The sequence below is a fragment of the Mastigoproctus giganteus genome, chromosome 11 (assembly GCF_048544385.1).
Source record: "Mastigoproctus giganteus isolate SK-2022 chromosome 11, ASM4854438v1, whole genome shotgun sequence".
Taxonomy (NCBI): Eukaryota; Metazoa; Arthropoda; class Arachnida; order Uropygi; family Thelyphonidae; genus Mastigoproctus; species Mastigoproctus giganteus.
Genome location: NC_143585.1, coordinates 63,480,849 through 63,495,863, shown reverse-complemented (window position 1 = coordinate 63,495,863; position 15,015 = coordinate 63,480,849). Strand labels below are relative to the sequence as shown.

Sequence of the window (15,015 nt, the reverse complement as noted above, 5' to 3'; positions counted from 1 at the left end):
CAGCTCCCGTATAAAGCACCGCATGCAGGCTTTGTATTTCGTCACATTCAGTTGCTGCCGAAGGTCAAGGACCATAAAGCCAGCTAGGGACGTTGACTCTAATCTTCTGAACACGGCTTCCTACAGGAGTAGTTCTTGAACAGATAGCGCCACTGTTCCTAATCGCGTATTATTACAGCTCTTCATAATCATTAAATCTTGTGCCATCACTGAAATCAATGGACAGCAATATCTGAGAGTCATTTGCATCTCAACTTATAAAAATTCCATTAGTATATCGCTTGAAAAAATATTTTGTGCATAGCGCGTTAATCATGAAGATGCAAGCTCCTTAGCGAAGGAAACATTAGCAAATATGAATACCATCAAGAGCTAACGTGGAAATACTTCCTGACTCTAGATAAACGCAATGTGAAATACAAAATATAGTCCTATTTGTAAAATGGCAAGTGAAAAAAATTTAACGTACTTCTCGCTAATGAAATATTGGGCATTGTTCGTTTTCTGATTGCCTTACTTACGAAATTTAATTTAATTTCTTCAGACTCAGTAACTCGACTAGTCCTACATATATTTGGGGGACATAGTCACCGTCCACTTCAGAAGGTGATGCGAATATGTGAACTGGTGATTCAATGTTTTCTGAAGTTTTAGAACCTGGCTCCAGACTCTTCTATTAACATTCCATAATTTGTGGATTCAAGTTTAAGAATTTGGATGTTTCATTGCTAGAGCGAGTATTGTTTCCATTTCTTTGTAACTTTTGAACTGAAAACATTTGGGATACGATGAGTACTAAAGTCTTAATATGGATAAACAAAACATCCTCTTGTACATAGCCATCCCGTGGTGATTCCTTTTGTGAAATAAACGGATAATAATAGGATTTTCCAGTTAATGTTTATTTGATGTTACATGTTCAGATTTTTTGAGTGTTTTTGTTATATCTACCAGATACCCAAAGTATGAAACTTCTTCTCTACGAACAGCTACATCTCTTCTCTTTAAAACAGTAAATCCCTTTCAGTATCATTCACCGCTGACCTGTCATATCTCTGAGTGAGCAATTTCGTTTCCGCAGTTTTTATCGATATAATTTTAAAAATTTTGCAATTGTGTAGAGTTTTGGAAGGGTTCAAATTGACTGCCGACACCACACATCCCTCCCCCACATACACACGTTCATTACAGGATGCATTTTACTGCTTTAGTTTATATTACTAATTCTGATGTCTAATTCGCTTCAGAAATAAAACAGTCTGTTTTAGTTCATTATAATAGTGAGAGTCGCGATTCATTGTAATATATTGAAGTTTAGTTTCAGTTTATCAATCAATCTCACAAGTTGTAAGAATAAATCCATTACTTTTACGGACCTGTTTGGTGCACGCCCGTGATATAAATTACTAATTGGGGCGTATCCACATTTGTAATCCAAACAATTAAAAAAACAAAAAACGTTTTTTTTTTCACCAAGTTTAATCAATATATCTTCAAGTGCTGTGTCGGCAACTTTCTGCACGTGCTACTTCTGTTTAAATGCTAGAGTAGATTAAATACAAAAACATTTGTTTGATTTATTTTCACTAATCGTTCATTCGGGGAACCACTTTTTTTTCTTTAATTCACAGCCACAGTGCGTGAAGCCTAAATGATAGCAGTGCAATTATGTGCTTTCATAAATCCGTTTGGGAAAAGTTGCTCCACCTATTGCTATGCTACCATGAGAACAATTAAGGATACTGATTACCTTCAAAGGCAAATGATCAGAACGTCCTTAAAACCTGCAAACGTGTAATACCACTTTCAGCCATGACTCATCATACATGAAGTGCAATCACATCATTTAGGGATAAAAGTGGCAAACTATCATGCATTTATGGAATGTTAAAAAGCATACCATTTTTTCTAATATGGATATATACGAGGTTGATAAGTTTATAGCTGTTCGTAAAAGGAAGTCTGTATTTTTGGTGCTTATATGTATATATTTTTTTCAATAATTAGAATTTTTTATGGGGCAATGATATATTTATGGAAATGATAAATACACTAGGGCAATCTGCCCTATCGATTGTCAAAAATTTAAACATAGTCGAACCAACATCGATAATGACATGGTCATGAATGATCAACGATTGACTGTAGGAGAAATAGAAGCTATGTTTCCATTGAATGGGCGCGAAACATTCTGTCAAATGAATTAGGTATGATAAATGCTTCATGCAATTTATTCCGATAATCAGAAATGTCTTCGATTCAAAACAATAGAACAAAATATAATGAGAAAAAACTCTTTTCTCGTTATTAAGCAGATCCTGAACTTTCTGACCAGATATGTAAGTGCGAATGAAATATGGTTTTGTCACTGCCAGCTGCAATTAAAAAATGGCTTACCGATTCATCATGTACAAAGGAGACTAAATGAGGTCCCCCTTCCACTGGCACTCTTCTGGGATTTGGAAGATAAGGTAATTATCTTTCGAAGGGGCATACCACCTTGATCCAACGAACGATCTTACCAGTAATCCCAATTTGCTCTAGTTTACATAATAGCCTTTCACGGGAAATCGCATTAAAAGCTTTATTGAGATCAGAGTAAATAATGTCAAGTTGTTTCCTGCATCCGACTATGAACTTCTTCATAGTAATAATTAAATAGATTCGTCAGACAAGTTTCTCCTTCGCGACTTATGCTGTAGGCCATTAAGGATACCATTCTTATCGAGATACCCTTAGCCACAGACTCCATGATCTTTCTCACCAATGAAGTCAAACTTACTGGTCTATAGTTGCCCCATAGGCCAGTGACTTTGTACTCACGCACCTCCTCTATGGATATTGGGAAGGTATTGACCCTTCTCCAGTCCAGGGTGGATCGTCCTGGAGTCTAATGATGCTTTCCTTAACATCCCCAATGGAATGTTAATATTTTTCTCATCAGCATTGGCCTCCATGCCGTCATAGGTCTACTTTTTCTTTTGCTGACATCTTTTATCTTCATTTGCAATTCAGATTTTATTCAATATCACATATTCAATATTTTCATCTATTGTTGCTGCACTATGTCTGGAGTTTTCAGTGGAAAAAATAACAAAACTATATAAATGAGAATCAGCAAACATGTACCTAGTACAGTATTAATAAACATTTTACTAGGTATGCGTTTGCTTATTCTTATTTTATTATTTTTTTATCATTAAAATCCGTAGCCATTGTTTTTTAAATTCAAACAGACATATGTATGTTAAACTTCTTACTCTCTGTAAATTGTCCTCTAAGCACTGGTAACTGGTTGGTCATCAGCAAAAAGAGATCTATTGTTAGTTTGTTTCCTATCTTATCGTTAAATTGTAGGCCTTATTAAAGTTTTGAGTAGTAGTGGCCACTGGTAACTTCAACTGCTATTACCAAAGTAAAAAATAACTTTGTTTTTTCAGTTAGAACGTGGAGCTTCCAAAATATTTAAATCAGATAGAGGTCTGCCTATGTACTTAAAGTACAGTTGAAATATATTCACCGTTATCCTTATTTTTTATACCAAATATTATACCAAACACCTTAAAAATATTATTATACTGTGTTTTATATTACTGCTGATTAATGCTATGAGAGAGGAGTACACAGAAGGATGCTATCCTCGAAGAAAGAAAAAAAAAAAAAAAAAAACCTGAATAATTTTCTATAGGCCACAGCAGTGACTGATTCTCTCTCTTACATCCTTAGCGTTATAGGTAAAAACATTCCACCTCCTTTTTAAATCTGGAAACATATCGAATAATAAATTAAACTATATATTTTCTGAAAGCTTGCCGTCTATTGTTTTTCTATTGAAAAGCATGAGTGCTACCATCTCAAAAGAATGCTTTTGACTAGCGTAACAACACACACACACACACACACACACACACACACACACAAGAGGGGACTTTCAATAAGTCATATAAGATACGTATCCACCTCAATACAGTAAAGTACAGAAGAACAGAAAAATTAAATTAAAACGTGAATGTAACCAAACTGGAATATTGGGCCATCGTCAATTTTTTTCAAAAGAAGGGAATGTAACATAAGTTATTCATGAACACTTGAACACTTATAATGTTCAATTTTTTTCAAAAGAAGGGAATGTAACATAAGTTATTCATGAACACTTGAACACTTATAATCCCAATTCCCTTCAGAAAAAACACCTCTGGACATCGATTTTAAAGTGCTCACGATCTCAAGGAAGCTGCAAATAGCATTTTCAGAGACCAGAACAAAGACTTTTTTTTTTTTTTTTTTTTTCGGTTATTTCTGCCACTCTCAAAATGGAGGACTTACATTTGAACCGAGGGGGGGGGGATATATTAAGACCAGAAAGATTAAAGTCTGTTTTTTTATTACCGAATAGATAACTTTTGAGTGCCCCTCGCGATAATATAATGTTAGGCTTTTTCCTTTCATTTGTATATTATTTCAAGTGGTAATTTCTATCAAAGTTTATATTAAAATAATTCCTGTTGGTTTTCGTTCATGTAACTGCATAAATGAGTATGATACAAAGTCATTTATGACTGATTTTTTTAATATTCTGTCAGTTTTTCTCGTCATTCTTTCCTCATTGTCCATCACTCTTGAACATATTTGTTTCATATCCAGGGGCATCATAGAATGAGTAAAATAAAAGCATCATAAAAATAATAAATCTTGTCCATTCCACCTTACACTATTAGTCTATTAAATCACACGAAACCACTTAACCTGTTAGCCTTGACCAAGATTCGTAATTGGTTTTGCTTTCATCTGTATTTAACAATTCTTCTGCATTGCGCGATAGTGTCGACATCTATCAACGTGTTTGTGATATATGGTCTACAATGAACATGTCCTATATATTGGTTTTATTTGTAGAAGTAGAACAAAGCAACAGCAAACATAATCGTGCGGTTAGCTAATGAATAATACAAAAAAGATGCGAATTCAATACAATTTATATCCCTTAAGAAATGTCAATAATAAAGTAAGCTGCATGAAACTAATACTAATGATCATTGTCGTTACCTTAAAGAAAAACCTGTTGCAGAATGGAAATATAGAACGGACTGTAATAAATTTTTAATTGATATTAAACCTGTAAATAATTATCCTGTAGATCTATCGTACATTAAAATCTACTGATGTAGACAATTTACAATGTAATAGTCGAATAATAAGTGATTTTTAAGTTAACAAAGTATGTATAAGGCAACCTGACATTTTATGCTGTTTCATTTAATTGTTTAATGTCTTATATCACTTAATGTCAATTTATTTCTGTAATATATCTGGTTGTCATCATCTCTGTAAGTGTTAACTTTTGGCCGTGAAGGGACATTGCAGCACGCTCCAATCTTGTAACTTTTACTGCTGATTGAAGGTGGTGCAATAAACGATTTTCTCTCTCTTTCTCTAACTATTTGCGGTTTGAATCCTTTTTGAGATGCTATCACGTAGTCCTGACTTCAGAAAATTGATTTGGAGTGTAAGGTACTTTCCTAAACTTTCCCCCACTTACTCCCGGTATATTTACCACTGATTCAGAATCACTAATCTAATTAATATGAAATTAGAAAAAAAAAGTTATCCAAATGAAAAAATCTATTTTTAACTGGAAAACTGTTTAACCTTAGACGATGATTGCATAAATACAGTACTGTGTTCAAGTTATAAGTACCCCAGCCAGGGACAGGGTGAGGCATTTACACATAAGCTAAACAAGCTACAGCTTAGGGCCTCGCATTACAAGGGGCCTCACACCATCTTAAAAAAAATCCTTTTTTAATATTGTCACAGGTGAACTGTAAGAGAGAGAAGGGCCTCATACATCTTTATAGCTTAGGGTCACAACAAGTTTAAATCCGGCCCTGGCCCCAGCCCCTAAAAAGACTAAATCATTTTGATTAGAGGTGTAGTTTTCAATGTCCAGTCTCACGCAATCACAAAAATATTTCAATTTCGCTCATTCTCTGATCAAGTGGCGGTTTGGCATTCATATTGGATTCATCCGATGTTCTTTCTCGAGATTGCTGTCCATCTACACAGTGTGGAAGAGGCCTAGGTTTGAATCTCGTTAAGGTGGGAGTAATTTTTAATGGGCTGTTTTTCCACCTGGCCGAGTGAGTCGGCCTTAACGATGGGTTCACGGTTCTCTTTTGGCGTATCGAGTTTTTCATCCAGCAAAACAGACGGACCGACCAGAGAATGCAGGCACACGAAATTTATCGTTCACATAGTCTTAGAAATAAGTACTGTAATTCCTAATTTTTTTTCTATTAGGAATTATAGCACTTATTATTTTTATATTATTTAAAATTTTTTCACTTCTCCTTTATAAAAGTTCTTAGTAGAATTCCTACCAAGGCATCAAAGATGGAGTACGATGAGATTTCTCAGATTATGACCAAACTTACCTTTTGAGGAAGTACACAGTTTTTGAATATATCTTTGAAAATTAAGATATGCTGACATCGTGAAAACAGACATAGGTTTACAATATGTTATAAGCAATATGTTCAATTTTGTGCAGAGCAAGAACCGCTAGTAAAAATGAGAATTCACATTCGTTCTTCTGGATGCCATTTATACCTTAAAAAATATAAATACTATGTTGCAATGTGAGCATGTTTGATTTTTTTCCCCTCTTTACTTATTACGCTATAAAAACGGAGTTTAATTTGATTAAACAGATTTTTATGGATTTCTTTTAAATTTTCTTTAATTTAATTATCTTACATTTTCTTTCTTGCAGAAATACCCTAAACGAACACTGAATTCACAACGAAACCCTCATCGACCTTAGTCATGCCAGCAACGACAAGATATTCAGCAACATTTGATCGTACATATGAAGAAGAGCATGCGCGACCGCCTGCAGTTTCACGATCAAGATCTCAGAGTTTATGTAATGGCGGATCTACTAATTGGAGCCACGTGCGATCCCCTTCCTCCGACAGTATAAACAGTAATGGTGGGGGTGGTGGAACCAACAGTGGGCACTCTTCCCAAGTATCTGGAGAGAGTACAGAACAAATTGCTACTCGTAAAGTACCTAGCTCAGCTACCAAACCTGCTCACAACCCCCTACAGTTTGTAAAAGTGGGAGCGTCACCCCTATATAAACAGGTAAGCGTTGCTAGATAAAACTTAATATTAATTGAGACAATTATTAAACATAATTCCATTGTTATTCAGCTTAATCTTCAAATTAAGTTATAAGTATAGTGGTGTGCAAAACTTAAGGCCCAACACTATTTCTAAAGGTTACAACCACAAAATCTTTACTTAAGGTACTCTTTACTGATGAGAGTAGATTCAGTCTCAGCAGCGATTCTGGACGTCAGCTAATCTGGTGAGAGGTTGGCACACGGTATCACCCCGCAAACATCACTGAAAGGGATTGATATGACGGTCGAGGTGTTCTCGTCTGGGGAGGCGTTATCTTGGATGAACGTACACAACTCCAGATACTGCAAGGTGGTACTGTAACCAGTTCACGCTACTGTACTGAGGTGATCCTTCCCCGTGTCTGTTCCGAGGTGCCATTGGACCCAAGTTCGTGTTTATGGATGATAACGCCACACCCCATCGCACTGCAGCTGTTGATATGCTTTTGGAAAGTGAGGACATTGTTCGTATAGATTGGCCTGCCCCGTTCCATCGATATAAATTCCATCGAACACATATGAGACGCTCTGGGGAGACGCCTAGCGGCACGTCCACACCCACCAGAAAATTTTCATCAGCTGAAGATGGCGCTGACAGAGGAATGGACGATGTTACCGCAAGAACTTATCAACAACATTGTTCTAAGTATGGACAGGCGGTGCAAAACCTGCATCGACATTAGGGGTAGCCATATCGCCTACTGAGGACCACCTCTTCACTTTGTTCCATCTTTGGCAGTGATGCATCTGTATTATGGCAGCCAATGCTATGTTGCCATTTTTGAATAAAGTTCCTCTGTACGTTTTTGTGTCGGTGTTGTTTCCTTCATCATTTCTGTACTTCACAAGGTTCCTTTGGTATGCTTTTCCCATAGACAGGCCACTCCTATGAGAAACTACAGGTGAAAAGCTGAATGGCCCTTAAATTTTGCACACCAGTGTATATACATCATAAAATATAAAACTTGGATATTTTTTCAGGCCGAAGAGCAACTAAAGAAAGCTAATGACGTGAAGAAAACAACGCACCATCGAAAGGAAGAGGAAGAAGAATGGCAATCTGTAAGTAATATGATATATAATTTTTATTTTTATTGTAACGAATGGGCCTGGTGTACTTGGGTTCATGGTTAAGAAAAATATACATACAATGATAACCCAGTTTAATATAATATAATATCATTATATTATATTAATATAATGATATTATATTATATTAATATAATGATATTATATTATATTAAACTGGGTTATCATTGTATGTATATTTTTCTTATATAATTTTTACTTACTAGCAGTAATGGAAAATTGTAGGTCCCTTCCCTTCAAAACTGAGCGTTGAATAAAAATGAGCCTCTCAAGGCACAAGCTCTCTTTAAGACTAAAGATAGCCCCATCTATAAATTGGCGGCCCCCCAATTCAAAATCTGCAGAGCACTCTGTCACGCTGATACATTGCTGCAAAAAAGGAGGAAAAATACTTGGTGTTTATTGAAAAGCATCATGTAGAACTGCTAACAATTGTTTTTTTTTTTATAAATAAACATTATTATTCCATGATTATATGCAAATTAATCAATTACTTCAATATTCTTGAACTAAAAAGAGGAGGGCGGGTTATTCATCTTGTAGATATCAAATACAGTTTGCAATGGATGTGGAAATTAGTAGAATATTTCCAATAATGCTCATTCCTTGTCAATCCAGGAGCTGTTTTAACAGCCCTGACGAGAAACAGTAACCTCTCGAAATGTCGTAAAATTGTTTATGCGTCATCGCATGATCACATGAAATATGTTCAATTAACTTTGTAACGTTTTCAATAATACAGCATAATCTTTATATGGTGGATTAGTGTCACTTAATGTATTTAATATCCATAAGGAAAATTTACCCTATATCCAATTCACCAATCAATTGCTCAGTATACTCCTTTTTTTAAAAAAATCCACTTTGTGATTTCTGTGCACAGCTTTCTTTAGAATGCTTTCAGGTTTTCGTCAGAGGAACTCGCGCTCAAACTACTTGCATTTTTCGACCTGATGATAGAATCCTCAAATGGATTTGGAAATGCAGCCTACTAAGCAGTTGTTTGGCAGTGGTGGTGTAACTATAAAATCTTTATCAGTCATGCCAAATCACTCATAGGGCCCGCGATCGAGGACCTGCCCGTATGGTAGTTTCACTGCTTTTTTTTTTTTTTTTTTTTTTTTTAGTGAATTCAATGTATTAGAAAAGGTATTGGAAAGTTTCCTCTGTTTAGGATTCAATATACCTAAGCAATTTATTAATGCATGTGTGTAATAGTCTTCTTTTCTATAAGGATTCTCCAAAAGGTACATAAAAAAGGACACTTGGATTCAACGCTTTTTACTGCAGAGTCGAAGTGAAGTGTGTATTTTTTTCACACTTCACTCGTGAACAAATTTTCACGAGCTGAAGATGGCGCTGACAGAGGAATGGACGATGTTACCGCAAGAACTTGTCAACAACATTGTTCTAAGTATCGGCAGGCGGTGCAAAGCCTGCATCGACATTAGGGGTGGCCATATCTCCTACTGAGGACCACCTCTTCCCTTTGTTCCATCTATGGCAGTGATGTGGACATGTGTTTTTGTAAACGGCGGCACCTAGAACATCTGTTCAACTCAGCCTCGTATCTCTGTGAAGGACTGTATCATTACAAATGGGCCAGATATGTGTGTGACGGAGGTTTGTGTGTATTATGTGTGTGTTCTGTTGTTGTGTCTGGCCGCTTGGCTACCCAGAAGCATCAATCACCTGGAGATTCTGGGTACTCGTTCACACCACGTGGGCCAGTCCCAGTAATGCACGTACTGTCTCAAAAGAGACTCTGACCACCTGATGTTGCTAGCAGGTAGGCCAGGATCCTCTGGGGGCCCATTCCAGAGGGGCAGACAAAATAGAAAAAAAAAAAAGCCACTCGTGGTGCAGATTATGGGGGAAAAAAACCACCCGTGGTGCAGGTTATGGGAAAAAAATAAATAAAATAGTAAATAATAATAATATAAAAAAATTGTGAAAAAAAAATCAAAATAATAATTTAAAAAAAGAAAGAAAAAATGTATCACTGCCATCATGGTAGGCCGACCGGGCTAGCCGGTCGGCCTGCCATGGGTCAGAGTAAACGGGCTTGGATCAGAGTAAATGCAAAAACTTTGGGAGGTGCATTATGGCTACAGAAGCTGATGCGCCGACAACTGACAAAAAAAAAAAAAAAAGTATCATGGCAGCCAGTGCTGCCATGATACTTTTTGAAAACCTGATTGGTCCTTAAATTTTGCCCACCAGTGTATAATAGTTTGTCCTTCCATTGTGAAAAATGACTTGGTTCGGATCCTTCAAAGCGGAAAGAATTTTTATGTCCTTTTTTTTCACACAGAGGCCAATTAGTCGTTTTCGCGCAACGTCCTCTGATTTTACTCTAAGAACTAGGGTTTTATTGCGGCATAACAAGAAAACCGACCATATAATGCACGCAATTTACAGACAGATATATATGATGCTTCATACACTTAGCTTCTTTGGTATATACAAATAAACAACTTCTTCCATACATGAGACATCGTAACAGTTCTTCTCTAGGTATCTACACCTTTGTCCCAACGGAAACCAGTGATTTGAAGCCCTTCAAAAAGAAATCCCAAACATGTAACTGGTTAACAATTAGAAACAGATAACCACTGATAATTATTATTCTTTGAATATATTAAATGGTGCTAGGCTAGTCCTTGGTAACATGCCATTCACTATGTTCTGTTGATAACACATCATTTGTGTCCATAATTTATTGATTTTTATTATGCGCATTGGTTCATTTACGGCACACTTTCCTGACTAATTATTTGCTCAAATTATGAGCTTACTTTCCTCTTTGTTCGGATAAGAGCTCCATTCTTATATGAAGATTACATTCTTTACCAATAGAAGAGCTTTTCTCTCTTAGCTCATTACATATATTACTTTCTTAATAACTACATGCATGCAGTATATCTCTATATTAATTCGATGGCTTTTATCTGAACTTTACTTTCCATTAAAATTGGCTTAACGGCACCCACGCGATCTTTAAAAACCACATCAAACAAACCATCTGGCTGTCACACCCGCAGTGTAGCTACAGGCGTGTTGGTCTGACATAAAGTTTGTTTGCCCAATAGGTGTTCATTTATTTTACAATTGAGAGTCTGAGAAAGAAGGAAGCTTTTCAGAGACAGTGTCTTCAAACCAAGTCGCTACTGGCGTTGCAACATGACATGACATGATGCATTGCCATTCTGAAACAAAAAGGGCACCGCCGCCCATAATATTGCCACAATGTACGAAGAGCATGCATAAGTGTCCAGAATGTCAATATACCCATGACATTCATTCTTCCAGGAATGATGACCAATGTTCGAAGCAGTGGCGTAGCTACCATGTAGGCAGACAAGGCAAGTGCCTCCGAGCCCTGGCCGTCTCCTCTTTTTGCAATTTTTATTACTTAAGTAGGGGCCCGAACGTGTTCTTTGCTTCCGTGCCCGAAAAAGGGTAGCTACGCTACTGGTTCGAAACCTAGACCACGAGAAACAGCCCCAAACGGTGACAGCACTTCCTACAAACTTCACAGTTCAGTAGACACACTGGTAATTAAATAATTCTCTTTGGACATTCACCAGACCCCCAAACAGTGCCGTCAGATTGAAAACCGTTTATCGTAATTAGCCACTCCACAACACAACTTTACACATGCAAAGCTGTATTATGAAGTGAAACTTAATATTGTTCTAGGACCACATGTTAAGTTTGATGTGTACTACAGCTCTTTCACAAAATTGGATGACAAATCTCTCCCTATGTATCATTCTTGTAATATCAATTTCTGTGGCCCTCCTGTCTTCTAGTTGACAGTGTTTAATGAGGAACAGGGGGAATCTAAATATACCCTTTTCAATGCCTTTGGTCTCTTTCTGGCAATTTTCCGAGGTCTACCTAGACAATGACAGCTAGATCTACCCATCTATTGCAGTATCATGACGTTTCTGTTTGGTGATTATGTCAGTAATCTTCGATCTAGGACGTTGCAGTTTTGTTGCACTGTCAAAAATAGATTGATTGCTAATATGGCATTCTATGACACTTCATTGAAAGTCGGTAATGGTTAAGTTTTCCAGATATTATTTGGCAATGTAAAAAACGTTTTATGAGAATTACCCGAGAACTACCTCATTCATCCATGTGTATTTATGTCTATAAATTCCGTGTGTTCTTTGGCCGGTTTGCCTCTTTTACTGTACGAAAAACTCGAGTTTCAGGGAGGAAAGAATCTTGCTGTTCTCGCTTGAGACCGACTAACCCAGCCACGTAGTAAAAAAGAAAAAAGAAAAAGCCCATAAATAGTTCCTCGTGTCATTGACGGGATTCGAACCCGGCCTCTTTATAATAATTATTATATTATAATTATATAATAAGTGAGCATTCTTTTGGCAATTTAGTATGTATACCTATAGACAATGACAAGACCGGGTGATACCATTGTCTATAGCAGTGGTTCGCAACGAGTCCAGAACATTGGTAGGCCACGACCCTTTTCAAGTGAGATTAGGAAAACTTCATTGAGTTCGATGGCAATTATTTTTTAGGTGTGCCGTAAATATGAAACTTTTAACTTAACGTGTAAATTGAGTGACAAAACATGCCCTTTAGGCATAGGGAACCATTGCTCTATAAGTATAACTCCTAAACACTGTGACCCTATGAGGCGCCTTTGTGCACAGTTTTATTAGATCTCCCCCTTCAAAAAATAGAATAATAAATAATTGTAGATATTTATAATATTTCGTAATGAACACAAAACAATATAAGTTTAAAAACTACAAAAATCAAATTCAAATCAAATTATTATATTAGGGTTTCCCGTAAATGACTACATAAACCCGTATTTGTGTCTGTAAATTGCGTGTGTTCTCCGGTCGATTTGTCTGTTTTGCTGGACGAAAAAACCCCAGTCTCTGAGGGGGGGGGATCTTGCTATGTACGTCTGAGACCGACTAACTCAGCCACGGAGTGAAAAAGTCCATTAAAGTTCCTCGCGTTATTGACGGGATTCGAACCCGAGCCTTTTCCACCCGGTGAGGGGTGGACGGTGACGATACCACTGTGCTACCGCGCAGACAGTTTAAAAACTACAAAAATATATTTTTTCTGGTAATTTTCTGGCAATTTGCCATATGACATGATGCATTGTCATACTGAAACATAAAAAGGGCCCCGTGGCCCATAATATTGCCATGTTTTTCTTAATTAATAGCATAACCCCTCCTCCCTTCCTATCCCGTCTATGCTTTCTGTACACATTGTACTCCCCAAATTCGAATTCTTATGAATGGATTGAGCAAGCTCAATGCTGTCATGATTCTTCCTCTTGCTCAGACTTCGCACATGGGGGGGGGGAAGCATAAATTCAAACTGAGGCAGGATGGTTGCAGAATAGGCATGCGGAAGTTTCCCTTTAGCCAACGGGTGTTTGATTGCTGGAGCAAACTTCCATCTGATGTTGTGGAGGTGAATGGCTTGAACTGTTGGAAGGGATTGTTAATTTTTTTTTTTTTTTTTGTTGATGCTCTATGAACTTGTTTTCTTGCATCATTTGCCACTACTAATACTAATATAATATTGCAACGAGTATTTTCTTTTTTTGTTTGTATATTATTTTTTCTGTTTGTACCCCGGCCACATTAGGTCAAGGAGTTTACAAAATGGAGAAACAATACAAGAACACTAACGTATTAGCAATCGTGTGGGGTAGAACCACATTCAACTCAATAAGAGTGTTACTGCATACTAGTGTTTGGTCACTCGACTAGTAGTGTAAACTTCATTTCCAATATTCTCATTGATGCGCAGTAATCAGCCATTTCACTATTAATGAAAAGGAATAATAACTATAAATTATTTCCAAAATTTTCTTTTAGTGTTCATGTATTCACTTATTCTCGCCAATATTTATGATCCGTGATTATTATTAATAATTTCATCGAATGAATCCTTTAACGCAGTTTAGAGATGGCGCCATAATCGTTTATACTTCTACAAAGTACATGGCGTTTATCAGCGGTTATATGTGTAAGAAAAGAGAGTTATATTTTAAGTTGTGGCTTTCATTTAGTCAGCTTTATTAGTGAGGTTACATGTGGAGGAAGAAGATGGAGAGGGAGTTTAATCAATTAACCTAAGAAATCGACATATAAGGCATTAGAGGAAAAGGTGGTTTGGTTTTCCGTTTTTTCTCTTGTTTTCTTTATCAGCCCTAATGCTTGTGGAAATTCATAAATAACATGAATGGCAGGCTCTTCTGATTTTAGCTGGAAAACGGTAAGATCCCTCGTGTTGAGATATCAGAATGGTGTTATTGTATAACAGCATTCTAACGTTTATATAAAATAGTTATATTTGTGAAATTTGTTTTATGTTTTTTTTTTTTGTGGGTGCCCCTTTTGTCAGGGTGTACCTCTCCATTGCTGAGCTCAGTGGGGAGGACATAGAAAAAGAAAATCAGCTACAGATCCTTGGCTCCCCTCGAGATTTGCGACACCCCCCCCCCCCCTTTACCGCTGCTTTTTAAAACAATACGCGACAAGCCCTTGTTTTCTCACTCCCGCCATTTGCTCCCCCCCAGACGGTGTGATAATTTATTCATTGCTGGTTGCTGGTCTAATATCCTTTATGATAGAATAATTTTACAGTAATAAGAGAAGTTTATTCTTCAGTTAAGGTATGTTTCTGTGTTGTCTAAGGATGAAAACTAAAGAATGGAGAGGAGAAAAAT

The 15,015-nt window shown here is 36.8% G+C and overlaps 1 protein-coding gene across 7 annotated transcripts in view; it reads left to right on the top strand.

The window, feature by feature from the left end:
• smash (smallish) overlaps positions 1-15,015 on the top strand; it is a 291,299-nt gene that overhangs the window by 171,986 nt on the left and 104,298 nt on the right. For all 7 annotated transcript variants that reach the window (XM_090384893.1, XM_090384895.1, XM_090384891.1 and 4 more), the window contains 2 exons: positions 6,773-7,146; positions 8,169-8,249. In XM_090384893.1, coding sequence (XP_090241019.1) covers positions 6,826-7,146; positions 8,169-8,249 — 402 coding nt within the window. In that variant the 5' untranslated portion in view covers positions 6,773-6,825. The remainder of the gene's footprint in view (positions 1-6,772; positions 7,147-8,168; positions 8,250-15,015) is intronic.